General features: G+C 50.3%; 6 protein-coding genes across 6 annotated transcripts; 5 read left to right on the plus strand and 1 right to left on the minus strand.

Annotated features, from left to right (window-relative positions):
* Positions 1 to 3,921: 3,921 nt before the first annotated feature.
* NECHADRAFT_52774 (uncharacterized protein) lies at positions 3,922 to 5,679 on the plus strand (the record flags this gene model as incomplete). The annotated part of the gene is made up of 1 exon (XM_003040368.1): positions 3,922 to 5,679. The coding sequence occupies one exon, from the start codon at positions 3,922 to 3,924 to the stop codon at positions 5,677 to 5,679; it is 1,758 nt and encodes a 585-aa protein (XP_003040414.1).
* A 1,646-nt stretch (positions 5,680 to 7,325) lies between these two features.
* NECHADRAFT_52779 (uncharacterized protein) lies at positions 7,326 to 8,857 on the plus strand (the record flags this gene model as incomplete). Its single annotated transcript, XM_003040369.1, has 2 exons — positions 7,326 to 7,444; positions 7,492 to 8,857. The coding sequence occupies 2 exons, from the start codon at positions 7,326 to 7,328 to the stop codon at positions 8,855 to 8,857; spliced, it is 1,485 nt and encodes a 494-aa protein (XP_003040415.1).
* Positions 8,858 to 9,292: 435 nt separating this feature from the next.
* NECHADRAFT_29592 (uncharacterized protein) lies at positions 9,293 to 9,630 on the minus strand (the record flags this gene model as incomplete). The annotated part of the gene is made up of 2 exons (XM_003040388.1): positions 9,293 to 9,441; positions 9,498 to 9,630. Coding segments are annotated over 2 exons (282 nt in total), but the record flags the coding sequence as incomplete, so codon positions are not given.
* A 352-nt stretch (positions 9,631 to 9,982) lies between these two features.
* Positions 9,983 to 11,340, plus strand: NECHADRAFT_102064 (uncharacterized protein; the record flags this gene model as incomplete). The annotated part of the gene is made up of 3 exons (XM_003040370.1): positions 9,983 to 10,077; positions 10,261 to 10,283; positions 10,325 to 11,340. The coding sequence occupies 3 exons, from the start codon at positions 9,983 to 9,985 to the stop codon at positions 11,020 to 11,022; spliced, it is 816 nt and encodes a 271-aa protein (XP_003040416.1). The 3' UTR covers positions 11,023 to 11,340.
* Positions 11,341 to 12,556: 1,216 nt separating this feature from the next.
* Positions 12,557 to 13,325, plus strand: NECHADRAFT_7134 (uncharacterized protein; the record flags this gene model as incomplete). Its single annotated transcript, XM_003040371.1, has 2 exons — positions 12,557 to 13,020; positions 13,070 to 13,325. Coding segments are annotated over 2 exons (720 nt in total), but the record flags the coding sequence as incomplete, so codon positions are not given.
* A 624-nt stretch (positions 13,326 to 13,949) lies between these two features.
* Positions 13,950 to 15,119, plus strand: NECHADRAFT_52723 (uncharacterized protein; the record flags this gene model as incomplete). Its single annotated transcript, XM_003040372.1, has 2 exons — positions 13,950 to 14,269; positions 14,387 to 15,119. 2 exons carry the CDS (start codon positions 13,950 to 13,952, stop codon positions 15,117 to 15,119), a joined length of 1,053 nt encoding a protein of 350 aa, XP_003040418.1.
* Positions 15,120 to 15,352: the final 233 nt, after the last annotated feature.

A 15,352-nucleotide genomic window follows, 5' to 3' on the forward strand; every position in this document is an offset into this window, starting at 1 on the left:
ATGGAAAGGCAGAATATTCTAGTGGATTTCAAGACCAATCAACATCTATGGCTGGTTATGCTAGCTAGTGATCAGCCTGTTGGTCCATCTTCGGTCGGAAGTTGAACCGTCTTACCAGTAATGGAGGTCAATTTCCACTTCTCGTAGCACTTTAATCAACGAAACAACACTAGCGTGCTAGGGATCGACTAGATAACAATAAGCAGCTCCTATTTCATCTGCCTTTCCCCACTAGGCCAAGCCAAGATAATCCAGATGCCCCTAATCAGAGCCAACCCTTCACCCTTTGAGGACGGAAGAGGCAGGGCCAAGAGAACTGTCCGAATACCCTCTCATCATCACCACAGCAAATCTATGGATTGAGCCATGGATCCTTCATCAATTGCAAGCAGCTCGGCTGCTCTGAAAGGATCATGCTACGAGGTACTCATCCCGCTTGAACGCGTGTCTTACTGGGCATCAGGCTTACCCGCCACAGCTTGTTGGCTTCACAAACAGCCTCATTCAAGACAAGGTCCCAGATGAAGATTCAACTCTAGCCGGCCTAGGATGGGATCTTCACTATGCATCTCAGGTCTTGGATGAGCTCAACCTCAATTGGAGATCCCACTCATCTACGCTCATGGTACATCCATCAGCCAGCCTGGGCATGTGGCCCAATCTTCAGAATAACCTCAATCACGCAGGTGTCACTCTTCAAGGTCTAAAGAGAGATCTAGTTCCCATTATTGAGAGTGGGCGTAAAAACAGTTTCCTCAAGGCCGGCGCACAGGCATGGACGATGGGTCGACGGATCAGGGCTATCACGAACAATCGGAAGCGTCTGCAAGGTCATCACATGGCTTTCAAAGTTGGTGCCAATATGATACGAATGCAAGTCGAACCTCTTCTATCAATTTCTCTACAAGCGCTGACTGGCTCTCTTCATAGGTGTCTCGCCCTTCTCCGGCAAGCCCCTCAGCAGGAGATTCACTCAGCATTAGCTGTTCTAACCATTGAGATCCAACAGCTCGAAACTACTATTCAGACCACCAAACAACTCTCATTCGTAGGGAGTGAAGAAGAAGCCGAGCGCCAAGGTATGGCCCTGGCTATGGAGCGCATGGTCGAAGCGGCCAAGTCGTTTCACAGATTTGCTGCGACTCCTCCTCCTCCTCCTCAGCCGTCTTGGAGCCAGATAGAGGATGCCCATGCCTATATTCCTCCACCCTCATACATTCAGGCGGCTAATGCGCCACCAAACGGCGACTCCGAAGATGAATCCGATGACGGACCTCAGCCCTCTCCTTTCAATATCGCTGCTCGAGAAGGCGATCTTGCTGAACTCCAGAGACTTGTGGCGATGGGGGCAGACATCTTGGCCACCGGCGAGCACGGCCAATCACCCGCATTCTCTGCTGCTGTGACTGGACAATTACACACTCTAGAATATCTCATCAATCACGGAGGAGACTATCAGTCAGGCAACGAACACGGCTTTACCCCATTGAATGCGGCTGCCAACCACGGCCAACCGGACGCCCTCCTCATGTTGCTACGATATGGTGCAGACATGCACGCAGCTTCAACCGATGGACAGTCGCCTATTTACTGCGCAGCCAAGTTTGGGCATCTCCGCTCGGTCAGAATGCTCGTTGAACATGGCGTTGACAAGAACTTGATTCACAAGGACCACGAGATCAAGATGACTCCGCTCAACGCGGCTGCTGGCAATGGTCATCTCGACGTCGTGAGGTACTTGCTGGAGCAAGGCGCCGATATAAATATACCCAATTCTGCGGGGTGGATTCCAGTTGGTACAGCGGCAGACGATGGCCATGTTGAGGTGGTGCAGCTCCTTCTTCAATACGGGGCAAACATCCACCATGTCTCGCACAAAGGCCATACGGCTCTGCACAATGCATGCACCAACGGCCATCTTGAAGTGGCCAAGCTTCTTCTGAGTTATGGAGCAAGCGTTCATGCTCTCACGCCTATTGGCTGCACTCCGTTGTATCTGGCAGCTGACGCCGGCCATGCCGATATCGTCAGCATTCTCCTCGACTACGGAGCAGACATCTCCAGAGCGGCAGGGGATAACTACTGGACTCCTATCAATGCAGCAGCCAATGAGAATCATGACGAAGTCGTCAAGCTGCTTCTCCAAAGAGGAGCAGACCCCAGAACCCCTAACAAGAATAACTGGACGCCTCTAAACTCGGCTGCAAGCGAAGGCAATGTCGAGATTGCCAAGGCACTGCTCCACGCTGGAGCAGACAAGGACTTGGCTGATAACCGTGGTCACTCTCCACTCTACACGGCGGTACTCTGTGGCTTCAAGGAGACGGTTATCTTGCTTCTAGAGTTTGGTGCAAATCCGAATAAGGCAAACAAGGACGGATGGACTCCGATACATGCTGCTGCGAATCGCGGCTATTCTGAGATTGCTCGGAGTTTGCTTGGATTTGGGGCAGTGGTTGCCACGCAAAACAAGGAAAACATGACGCCTTTACACTCAGCTTCTTGCAACGGCCACCTAGAAATTGTGAGGATGCTGTTGAGGAAGGGTGCTCCACTCGACACTCGAAGCAATGATGGTTGGGCCGCTATCACCTCGGCCGCTGGCAATGGGCACAAGGAAATTGTGGAGGCCCTTCTTGACCGAAAGACGGATATTGAAACTCGCAATGATAGCGGGTGGACGCCGCTGGGTGTTGCAGCAGGTGAGGGTTATCCCGAGACTGTCAAGATGCTCATCAAGCGCGGCGCCAACATGAGGGCCACGAACAGCAGCAGCTGGACGCCTCTGCATGTAGCCGCGAAGAAGAACCAGGTAGACGTCGTGCAGGTTTTGCTCGCGAATGGATGCGATTCGTCAGTTCAAACCAACGTTGGATGGACTCCATTGAGTCTTGCTGCAAACCACGGAAGTACCAATGCCGTTCAGTACCTACTCTCATCTGGAGCGAACCCGAATATCGCGCAAGAAGAGGGGTGGACTCCCTTGCACATGGCAGCTTACGAGAATCACATTGAGGCTGCGCGAGCGTTATTGAGAGCGGGAGCGAACCAGAACCTCAAGAATAATAACGGAAGGACGCCGCTTGACTTGGCCATTTCCAAGGGACATCGAGAGATGGAGCAGGTCTTGTTGGAGAAGGGATTTCAGCAGATGCGCTTCTGAGTGTTGGAGTAGAAGAGGAATGGTGGACGCCGGATGACACGGACCATACACTAACGTAAAGTCAATGGGAAATCACATGAACGGAAAATGCAAATGGAAATGTGAATGCAGTGGGAATGTCGAGAACCTTGGAGACTTTCGTGGCCATCCTGAGAAGTAGTCTTATCACATTGACCAATAACATCATTGTCAACTGCCAAATTAATGCACCTCACCCCCTGAAGGGCCGAAAGCTGTCACCTCGGCTTCTAGAATCCTTCAGTGTGTGTGTGTGCCAGTGCAGTACCGTCGACGCCTCGTGCGTCACTACCGACAGCTTGGCAACGGTCACAATGGGCTGCAAAAGAGCCTCACACCGCCGCACGTTCCTTAAAACCCATCAACTAAGCCAAGAACAACAAGTCACGCTCCTATCGAGTCCCGCGTACAATCTCCCCACCGTCACCCGTTCGTCACTGAAACCAGGCGACGTAAGCTTCACGATAACTATCACTCTTGACCCACTCTCGGTCTTCGCTAGCATGTGATCCTCGGTCTGGAATTGAAGCCTCGGACGGCGACGAATTCAATTGCATCACAGGCTCTGTATGATCTGATTGTTCGTGAGAATGGCATTTTTTTCAATGGAGATTGTCACGAGATGCTTAAGCATAAATACTATGCTTCATCGCGTCGATTTGCGAAAATGTCTTATCATAACTACAACGAAACAAGCAACAATAACAACAAGTTCACATTGAATATTACATCTTTTCATCATGTATTACAGCAAGGGCAACTACGAGGCTTTTGCTCGTCCTCTCAAGCCTGAGGGCATCGAGAAGAAAAAGGCCTGGATTGTTGGCTCTGGACTGTCTGGTCTCTCCACAGCCGCATTCCTCGTCCGTGACGCTCAGATGCCAGGCAAGAACATCACCATCCTTGAAGAGCTCAACATCTCTGGCGGTGCCCTCGACGGAATTCATGATTCTGAAAAGGGATTCGTCATGCGAGGTGGTCGAGAGATGGAGTCTCACTTTGAGTGTCTTTGGGACCTCTTCCGATCTGTTCCCTCCCTTGAAGAAAACGAAGCCAGTGTTCTTGATGAATTCTACTGGCTTAACAAGAGAGATCCCAACTTTTCTCTTCAGCGAGCCACCATCAAGCAAGGTCAAGACGCCGAGACTGGCACTCTCTTTACCCTCAGCGAAAAGGCACAAGCCGAGGTGACCAAGTTGTTCTTGGCCACGCGAAAGGAGGTTGAAAACGTGAGGATCGATCAAGTCTTTAGCCAAGAGTTCTTTGACAGCAACTTTTGGATGTACTGGCAGACCATGTTTGCTTTTCAGACCTGGCATTCAGCTTTGGAGATGAAGCTGTACCTGCACCGATTCGTCAACCACATTCGTGGCATGCCCGACTTTTCAACCTTGAAATTCACGAGGTACAACCAGTACGAGTCTTTGGTCGTGCCGCTGCATACGTGGCTTGAGGAGAAGGGAGTTGTATTCCAGTACAGCACCGAGGTCCAGGATGTCGACTTTGACATCAAGGAGGATAAGAAGACGGCCACTTACATCCATTGGATCAAGGATGGCAAAAAGTCCGGCCAGGCTCTGAGCCCTGATGATCTGGTCTTCATGACTATTGGATCTCTGACTGAAAACACGGGCTATGGAGATCACCATACTGTTCCTAAGCTCCTTGAGGGCCCAGCTCCAGCATGGGATCTGTGGCGCCGCATCGCTGCCAAGGATCCCGCCTTTGGACGTCCCGAGGTCTTTTGCGGAGACATCAAGGCCACAAAGTGGGAGTCGGCCACGTTCCAGACTCTGGATGCTCGTATCCCCGAGTACATCCAAAAGGTGTGCAAGCGAGATCCCCTCAGCGGCAAGGTCGTCACTGGAGGTATTGTCACTGTTCGTGACTCGAGCTGGATCATGAGCTGGACCGTGAACCGACAGCCTCACTTCAAGAACCAACCCAAGGGTTCGGTTGTCGGCTGGATCTATGGTCTGCTCGTCGAAAAGCCAGGAGATTACGTCAAGAAGCCCATGCAGGAATGCACCGGAGAAGAGATTGTCCAGGAGTGGCTGTACCATCTGGGCGTGCCGACCAGCGAGATCGCTACTCTGGCTGCTGACGCTGTCAAGTGCGTTCCTACCATGATGCCATACATCACCGCCTTCTTCATGCCACGACAGGCTGGAGATCGTCCTGACGTTGTTCCGGCTGGTTCTCAGAACTTTGCCTTTATCGGACAGTTTGCCGAGACGACCCGTGACTGCATTTTCACGACCGAGTATGCTGTGCGTACGGGAATGGAGTCTGTCTACCAGCTCACGGGCGTTGACCGCGCTGTCCCAGAGGTGTTTGGCTCGACTTACGATGTCAGAGTCTTGCTAGATGCCATGTCTCAGTTGAGAGATGGCAAGGAGTTGGCGCCTTGGCTGCCGGAGCGTATTCGTGCGTTCTTGATGTCCAAGTTGCAAGGATCTCAGATTGGACAGATGCTGCACGAGTATCACTTGGTCTAAGGGTCAAGTTTACGGTTATGTTTGTCGAGTTTGATGAGAATGATGAGAGTGATGAGTTACGTTTTCAGATTAGTTAGCAGTTCAGATTCCCTTAGTCTTCGAATTTCAATCGTCTTTTACTCATGCAGAGATCGCCCATGCATACCGTGCCGAACTTGACAGCTGCTATTTGGGCACGCCACCTTGATGGGTTGACGGAACCGGTAACCACTCTTCCCACGCCCGAGGTGCCTAGGTACCATAGATCGCCCTTGCATTAGCGCGCTTCTTAAATGAATGCCATCTCATTGGAGATGTTTCTAGCTCTAGTTAGTCTCTACTGCAACCTAACTCGGATATCTTCTAAAATAGAAAGCTTCCCTATATCCGCGGAGCCTCAACCACCTCGGGGGACCCAATGCCAAGTATCATCTCAAATATCATCTATCCAGTGTATCTCATAGGTGAATGTTTATAGTCAGTGAAAATTAAGCCTATTTTCTATCCTCTAAAAAACTTCTTATGCTTTGATATTCTATTAAATAAAGCAAGCATAACTAGTGCTAGGATGCAAGCCACGTATTGTCCCGGCTATCTTCCACCTAAAGAAATCCAGAGTACTTCAAAAAAAAAATTTACTTTACGTGTCCTATAGAACTAGATGCAGGAATCTCTCTTGTTGTTAGGGGAGACGGTAACTGGACCACGACTCCACGAGGCGGTGGCTAAAGGCGCGCACAAGCTCGTGAGATAAAAAAGGTGCTAATCAACCAGGTAGATTTTCTCTCAACGCAACAGGTCTCTTTCATTAAGCAAAACCCGATAATTCCGAAGTCCCAGAAACGATCGTTCAATGATTCTTCAAAAGACAGTCGCTCACAAAGTCTTGTCGCCCGGAGGATTGATCCCGAACGGATATCACCTGACAACGATTTGACCGTGTATTTCGGCCACCATAGTCCTCAAAGATCTGCCTTGTTGGTACAGGTACATGACGCTTCCAGGTCAGATGCGCGGAACAAAAGGACTTGAGCTTCCCCATCAGATATCCACCTCCGAGACCAGGTAGCCAAGCCTAACAAAAGTCCCCTAGGCGTGCTGCGGAGTAGCGTATCACGACTACCTTGTACTTGCGTTGCGTCATCACCCGAATAAGTCGAGGTGTTGGGCCCTTGCTCTCATATGTCTACCTTGCCACCGACCCTTGAGAGTCAGAGTAAAATGACCAATAGCTACTCATCCACCCCTCAGACGTTTCCTTGCAAATGTTTCTTTCGCAAAAAACCCATCAATCCATCAATGAAACTCTGAGGCGGGGATCCTTGCCCCTGGCAGGCCCGGGATTATGCATATTCCTAGTGTCGTCTTGGCATGTAACGCTGATAAAAGAATGTCAGCACAGCTTCTTTTTCGACCTTCCCGATTCAAGCCTGATCTTCCTGGCCGCCGATGGAATCCCCGAGCCACCTTCCAAAGGTTGATAGCTCCGCGATAACTCACGGGGTGGGGTTATTGCGCGAGATGCCCTGCGTGACGTTAATGAGGGACTTGTTGATGTCGATGGAGTACAAGTGGTACCATGTATATTAAGCTGCTTTCCCCTCCTAAGTCTTTTTTTGGTGTTCCCATCATTGTCTTGAGACAGGAATCCTACCTTGAAATCGACAATGAAGTTGACTACAGCAGCTACTCTTCTGACGCTGCTCCCTTCTTTGGGAGCAGCTGGCAAGGACCGCAGACCACAGGTCAAATCTCACAAGCTCCAGAAGCTCATTACTGAGAAGGGGTATGTTCTCATCCAGTGGCCTGAGATTTGCATACTAACTGTCTCAGTTTGATGAGAAACCTGCAAAAGCTCAACGACATTGCCTACGCCAATGGCGGAAACCGCGCTTTTGGTCTTCCCGGATATGACGCATCTGTGGATTTCATCTACAGGGAGCTGAAGAAGCTCAAGGGTTTCAAGGCGTGGAAGGAGGATTTCCCTGCCCTCTATACCGACACCACAGCTGCAGAGGTCACAGTCGATGATGAGACGTTCCGCACTGTCGCCCTGACCTACACACCCAGCACTCCTGAGGAAGGTATCACGGGAGAGCTGGTTCATGGACCCGAGGGCGAGGCTGGATGTTCGGCCGACAACTACGAAGGCCTCGGTGCAGAGGGCAAGATTGTCCTTGTTGAGCGCGGTCGTTGCCCTGATGCCACAACCTTTGCTGGAAAGTTGAAGGCTGCTGCCAAGGCAGGTGCCGTTGCTGTTGTCCTCTACAACTCTGATCCTGCCAAGCTCACCGCCGGATCTCTCTCAAACCCCAACCCTGATGAATATGTTCCTGCCGCTCTCATCGACCAAGAGCCGGGACAAGCGTTGAAGGCCCGGCTCGATGCAGGAGAGACAGTCGAGGCTTACGTCCAGATTCAACAGCTTATTGAGGAACGCATCACGCAGAATGTGTTTGCTGAGACCAAGGGAGGTGATGCCAAGAATGTGGTCATGCTTGGAGCTCATCTAGATTCGGTCAAGGCCGGTCCTGGCATCAACGATGATGGATCGGGTACTTCTCTTATCCTCGAGGTTGCCAAGGGTCTGCAGCACTTTTCTACCAACCTCAAGGTCAAATTTGGTTGGTGGGGAGCTGAGGAGAACGGTCTTTGGGGAAGCAGGGCATATGTCAACGGTCTGACTCCTCAAGAGGTTGACAAGCTTCTCGTCTACCTCAACTTTGACATGGTTTCGCGGGGTTTCTATGGAGTTTTCGACGGTACTGGCGAGAGGGTTGGACCTGGTGGTCCTCCTGGATCCGATGTGGTTGAGGATCTTTTCGTGGAGCACTTTACTTCCAAGGGTATCGAGGTTACTCCCGTTGGTCTCACTGGCGGCACTGACTACGTTCCTTTCCTTGAGGTCATCAACAAGCCCGTTGGTGGTCTCTTCACAGGTACTGGAGCAGAGCAGGATGCTTGCTACCACCAGGCCTGTGACAACATCACCAACCCTGTTCCCGAGACAATCACCATCAACGCCAAGGCAGCAGCCCATGTGCTCAGTATCCTTGCCGTTGACGGTAAGGACCTGATCCCCAAGACTCCTTCCAACGTTACCACGGCGTCCATCAAGAGAGTGCGAGACGCTGCTTCACTTCACGAACATGACTTTACGGCGGTTTTGGGCAAGTTCTGCGATCACGATCTTATTTAAGGGTGTCTCACGGACAAGCCTTTATTATTGATGAATATATGAGAGTATGAGAGTTGAGCAATGGTACAACGATGGGACTATCGAACGGGGTGACGACTTGAATCAGTGGCTCCCAGCCAATCTGACGCAATGGGGGTCCCGGCTAGTAGCAGGATAGCAGTTGGTTTGGTTTCCAAGTACATAGGTAGCGCTTGAACAGTGGCTCACAAGCCTCAAGTACAAAGAGAAAATATGAATATTGATGACCCAACTTTATCCAATAAGAGAATTTCTTCCTGTTGTTGTGAGAACTAAAGTGCCGCTTGATAATGTTCACAGTTCACGTGAACTGATGCTTCCAAATAGGTATTGACATGAAGAGTTTGTCATATTTAACTATTCCAGGATTCAAGTGCAACGCTAACTTGATGATATTTAATAACGGCCCTCCTGGGCAAGTTGCTCCTCAGCCTGTCGCTGAGCATGGCGCTTTGCCTTTTCACGATCGACATAGTCCAGACCCTTGGTCTCAACCTCGCGGTCCACAAAGGCACCGATAGCTCCTGCAAGAATCTCCTTTGCTCTGGCGTGTGAGTCGGGGTGACCTAGTGATCGTGTTAGTCAAGTCGTGAGGATAGTCTACCAAGTTCTTGTCACTGACCATTTCGAGAGACGTGGTCTTCGTATGCCTTGGCCGCCTCGAATGCGGCAGCACCTCCGAGAAGCTCGTGAGTCCACTCAGCTTCGTGAGGGCGGTTGACCACCTGGTCGTAGGCCTGAGCCTGATCGGAGTCGCCTATTGTGTGTCAGTCGGTGATCCAGTCGCATATTTGAAGGTCTTCTCACTATCAAACCAGCCCATAATGGATACTTTGAAAAGGAAGATGAAGATTTATCAAGAGTTTAGAGTGTAGTGTTTAATGGTGAAGAACCAGCTTAGAGAATTCAGAAATCGAAAAGGGTCCAGATGGCCCTTCTTAAGCAAAGACAGAGTTTGTGTATGCGCGACAACAGGGTGCAATGCTGTCATTGCGGAGTCGTCTCAAACAAAGCCTCTTGCGTATTCCTGACATTCTCAGACAATGTTCGACAGCTGTTCCAGATCGATCATGATAGGGCACATCGGATCTCACGGCTCGGTTCGTGATGCTCTCGGCAAGCGCCGTGCCGAAGTCTCGGATATTCGGCGCTGCCGGGATACGTCATGTTCAGCTCTCAACGCCAGACTCCACCATCTCCGCGTAAGCATATGGCCGTCAGACACTCGGCAAGTGGTCTGCAGTTTCTACTGTCCCTCTTTTGAGAATGGCGAGATCATTGTGTGTTAGACGCCGTCGTCTCAGACATATGCCGTGTTTACCGTACACCTCACCGCTCAGCTGGACACTCGCACGCTAGGAATGTTATTGTCACAAGCTTAATAGTATGGATGCTGATGGCTTGCTTTGTAAGTTGCGCCTATGCAGCCTCTGAGCCCAGCCTTGGTAGGGTGCAATTGCAGGTTCAAGCTAGCACCGAATCTACGAGTCCCTGCAGGAGAACCAGGCTTGGCAAGCATCAATGCAAGCCACAGTCTGAGAGCACAGCATGTGAGATCATGGCTGGTGGACAATTACCAGAACAATGCCGCCTACGGTGAGTTCGTTCCATTCAGCGGAGGCTACAGAGACAGCATTTGGGGAGCCCATCAGGACGGCAGCATGGCGGAGGCAATGGTTGTCGGCCCACTGGAGAGGGGGAGCTGCGTCCTGCCACCAAAGCATGGGCAGGAAAGCTGCCAACCGCACGGATGTGATTGGGATCCAGAAGAAGCTCTTCTTCGAGAATTCTTAATAGAGGGCCAGGATATTTACTTGGCTTGCAGTTTATCTACAGTTCACGGCGGAGATGCACCAACATGGGCAAGCATTGACCTCACGAGAGCAGCAGTATCCGACATGGCGCGTATCTGCAAGGCATGGCGGGGCAATGTCGTAGGAGCCGGTGATCACATCAAAGACGATGCAATGGGGATAACACCATGCTCAGTCTGGAGCAGGGGGGTAGAGGGAACATTGCAGAGGATGCTAGCCCACAGCGATACTCCTCCATCAATGCCGCCCCCAGCTTTCGGGGTTCGGGTTCGTTCGTTCGTTCGTTGGTTTGAGGGGCAGGGAGGCCGCACGCTGAATGGGGGCCGACCGTGAACGGAGAATCTGGTGTCTTAGGAGGGCTTTCGGCATCGTCAAGGAGGCGCTGGAGCAGCATTGGGGGCAGAGTCGAATTGGGAAGGGGAGGCATCGACAGACGCGGGGATGATTGTGTGATGTCAGCAGGTTGAAGTCGCTGGGTGATTGACGCGACCGCGCTTTTGATGCATTCTCCAAGAGGTCGGTTCATCGGGTTCGTGTCTCGTTCGAGTGAGCTTTGCGATTGCGGATCGAGGCTTCTTTAGCATTGCGCGTCCATAGCGAAATACTAAAGCGCAAGAAGTCCATTGGCAACTCGAAGGGCAGCGACGAGCGCGATGGAAGGTGTTGGACCTTGGTGAGGGGGAGGGGCTCGGGACGGGTCGCGCCCATCGATCGATCAACCCAGCCACATAATCTCTGGCCACCTACCCTATAGTGGAAGAGAATCAGGTATTGGCAACTATCTTGCGCAACCTATATATACCTGATGGACAAAGACTAAAATTTATTTTAATTAAACCTATCAAAGCATAGGACTATTCTCATAGCCATATAAACATTGAATGACTATATCCGTAAGCTTCTAGCTCGTGAACACTGTTTATCGCAAAAAAGGATGCTTTTGTCAACGCCCTACCAATGTTCACAACAATGATGAAAGAACGTACATAGAATACGGCATTTAACAACGCGATAGTTAGGTAACATACTCCATACCTATTAAACCTGCGCAATTAGTTCTAACAAAACTCTTTTAATTGCTTCAAGAAAGAGGCCTACCCTGCCATGTACAAGTCCTGAAAATGAGGACGACATTGGGCTCTAATCTTTCTATCTGATGAAGTTATTGCAACTCTCTTCCATCGGTCATAGTTTCATATTGGGAGGACAACCCGTAAAGCCACTCGTCTTGGCAGATATGGGAGATTACAGCCACCTTTCGTCTCCAGTTCCAAGGTGGCTATGACGCTGCCGAGGATGCCGAGCTCTGCCAATAAGGCCACGTCAGCTGTTCTGGTGACTCTGATTGGCTAATCACTATCTCGCGTCAACAGGGATATCGAGAGCCAAGTGACGCAACCATCCAGCGACCTCTTGAATAAATTAAAGCGCGTGTTTTGCCAAGGTTTCATCTTGAATCCAGCGTATCCAACATGTTCACGTATGTCCAAATTGTGGGCCAAGACTTTCCAAGAGTCTGGGCTCTTGGTGACGAGCGGGGTTTATCGTTGACCATGCAACAGAGCCAAAAGTCAGACGACGGCGCGTTTTTTTTATTTTTTCTATGACCGCTACTAACCCCTAACCACCTTCTTTTTTGTCTGTGTCGGAGGAAAAAAGGGTCAACAACCATCGATATGAGGTTGGTTGTAGGCGTTGCCAACGCGGTCGCGTTGCTGTTTGGGGTTGTTTCAGCCACTTCCGATCATGTCACGACTATTTGTGATAATCAGAGGTTTGGCGAGTTGAACGATTCGCTCATGTGTGAGTAAACAACTGATGTCACACGAATCTGCACCTAGCTGACTCTTCACATGCAGACTATCCAAATGCATGGAACGACAAAAGCCCCAAAGACGGCTTCGTGTGCATGAGAGTTGACAATTCCACGCTTGCCGTTGACACAATCTGGAACTGGGATAAAGACATTCAAGACGTCCACTCGTTTCCATACGTGCGATTCAGCCACAAAGATATCCCCCTGCGCCTCAGCAGTCTTCAATCTATCCGCCTCGCGACTAAATGGATGTACACTCCTGGTAGTCCCAGTGAGCCGCCTCGCGAGTTTACTCAGTCTGTGTGGGCAGAGAATAAGGCGGAGCTGCAGAGAGACGGAGTACAGGCCAATGCCGCCTGGGACTTCTTCCTCGACGATGACCGCAATAGGACTCTGTATCCTCAAGATGCGGCTATCGAGTTTATGGTCTGGCTTGGTCGGGTGGGAGATCCGTGGTGGCTTGGTCGACAGGAGAATACGATACTCTCCAACGTGACACTTGGAGAGACCGAGTTGTGAGTTCCGGCTTCTCGATGATTTCTTCTCAGCACTGACAATACCAAGCTCATTATACTATGGCCGCAACTCAGGTGGCACCCACGTATTCACTGCCGTCACTCGCAACGGCGAGGACGTCTTGTCCTTTGACGAAGACTTCTATCCTCTTTTTGAATACATCCTTGAGCAAGCACACAAACACATTGACACACCGAATGATCTACCCAAGGATCCTTGGCTAGGAATAGTCGAGTTCGGTACAGAAACTTGGCTTTCAGACGGAAATGTCACTTTCACTGCTGCTGATTTCAGCATGGAACTGAACGGGCCGGTCAGGAATAGGACCAAGACCAATTCTAGTGATGACGACAGTACGGGTGGAGATGACAACTCCACTGATAGCAACGACAAGAACTCGTCCGATGATGAGGAAGACCACGCGTCGACCATAAGCAGGTCGATGCTTGGCTATGCGCTGTCGGCGATTTTGATGATCAGTGCCTTTTGCGTTTAACATGGCTTGTGAAGTTAGAATAGGGGATCTCACGTACTTTAGAAAGGCATGGGAATAGACTAGATTTTTATCTTCCAGCTACCGTCAAGACCTAACTCGTTCTTGGCATAATTCCTTCATCTCTCTTGTTTTCCGAGAACCCAAAACCGAGACCCATGATACGACTGGCAACTGAGCTGTTTTCCCAAAGGAAAGACGGTAATTATGACGTGATATATACTACAGAAATATGCAAAGAATCAACCCCGAGCCGCTCTTGCTGCATTTGTGACAAGTCATCATCCAGTATAGTACGGTTAAAATCCCTCGCTTGCATGATGCGTTGGCAGGACAACCCGAATCCTTCCGTCTAAGGAGCGCGAATTTCCCTCCGTCAACTTGCTGATCCTGTGAAATCCTCTCAAGTGCATTGTCGCCTGTACTGCTAACAGAATGTCGTCAACAGTGTCGGTGGCTACGGAAAGCCGGCTGTGGAGGGCCCTCTTTGCCCTCCCGATCCTCGCCTTCGCTGGCCTCATGATACGAGCATTTGCGATGGGCGAACCAATTGCTCCCGTACTGCAAAACATGCTCGAAAACTCCCAGTTTACGTGGGATGGAGGCAGCGTCAAGATTCTCAAGGAATTCTACGGCATCCCCCCTTTGGACGAGATCTTTGCTCATATCACGGTTGCCTTTGCTCAGTTGCAGTTCTTTTCCGATCCACGAGCATATTGGCACTCGCTGGTCTTTCTTACCGACTTTGCTGGAATGTATATGGTATTCTTGATCGAGGGATATAGGCCAGCGAACAAATTTCCTCTTGTACGATTGTACGTGTCTATCCTAGATCATGACCTTGATAGCTCGGTTCTTCTAACCTCCTCTAGCCCACTTGTTATCCCACTTCTCTCACAACTCATGGGGATCGGCGTTGTTGCTCCCGTGTACTTCTTCTTCTTTTATGTGTTCACGCCAGCCTATAAGCTTACCACCCCAAGTCTTCATCGTCCGGGGGTAGCGCCTTGCATCGCACTGTTACCAACAATCGCACTGGCCTACTTTTCTTCGCACTTCCCGTCCTACTTCCATCCTTCTCTTGAAGCGAGAAACTGGTGGAACTGGATTTGGCAGCTTTTCCCAGTATGGGGATCATTCACCATGCTTGCAATCTCCAAGACAATCTCCGGTCTTAGCAAGACACGATCGACCAAAGATGATTCCAATCAGGAGCTAGTCATCCTTAGAGTCACCGTATACTTGCTTGCATTCATCAGCACGGCTACATGGTGGTACACTATTCCAAAGATTGAGGGCCCAGTATCTGATGTTTTCATGCCCCAATATTTCGTCGAGTCCCCCCAAGAACCAGACGAGTGCCTTCGAACCATCATTCAATATGATTACATATGCACATACTCGGCTGGTTTCCTCTGGCTTGCATATCACTTTAGCGATCTGGAGAAGGCTGGTATCTGCGAAGTGCCCTGGATTCGAGCTTTGGTAGTTGCTGGTATCGTGGGGGCTGTTGTTGGTCCTGGGTCGCTCTTCATTCTAATTTGGCTTTTGAGGGAGGAACTTCTCGCGTCGCAAGCATCAGTAAGAGAGCCTGAAAAGTTCTGAAGCATATTCATGAATGGCTATGGAGATCTTGTGGGTGATAGCCAAGTTACCTCATATGGGTTGTTGGTTGAGGGCGCGGTATATGTAATGACTCATTCTGTCTCATAGCCATCTTTGTCAATGAGTTGTAAAGACTATTGAGCATTGCATACATATGCAGTCTGACATGACCCATCTTGTCAAGGTCTAATAAGACGGGCAGACTTTTAACCGACCTGCGTGGTACATCTGCC

The sequence above is a fragment of the Fusarium vanettenii genome (genome assembly GCF_000151355.1).
Source record: "Fusarium vanettenii 77-13-4 chromosome 11 genomic scaffold NECHAsca_69_chr11_6_0, whole genome shotgun sequence".
Lineage (NCBI taxonomy): Eukaryota > Fungi > Ascomycota > Sordariomycetes > Hypocreales > Nectriaceae > Fusarium > Fusarium vanettenii.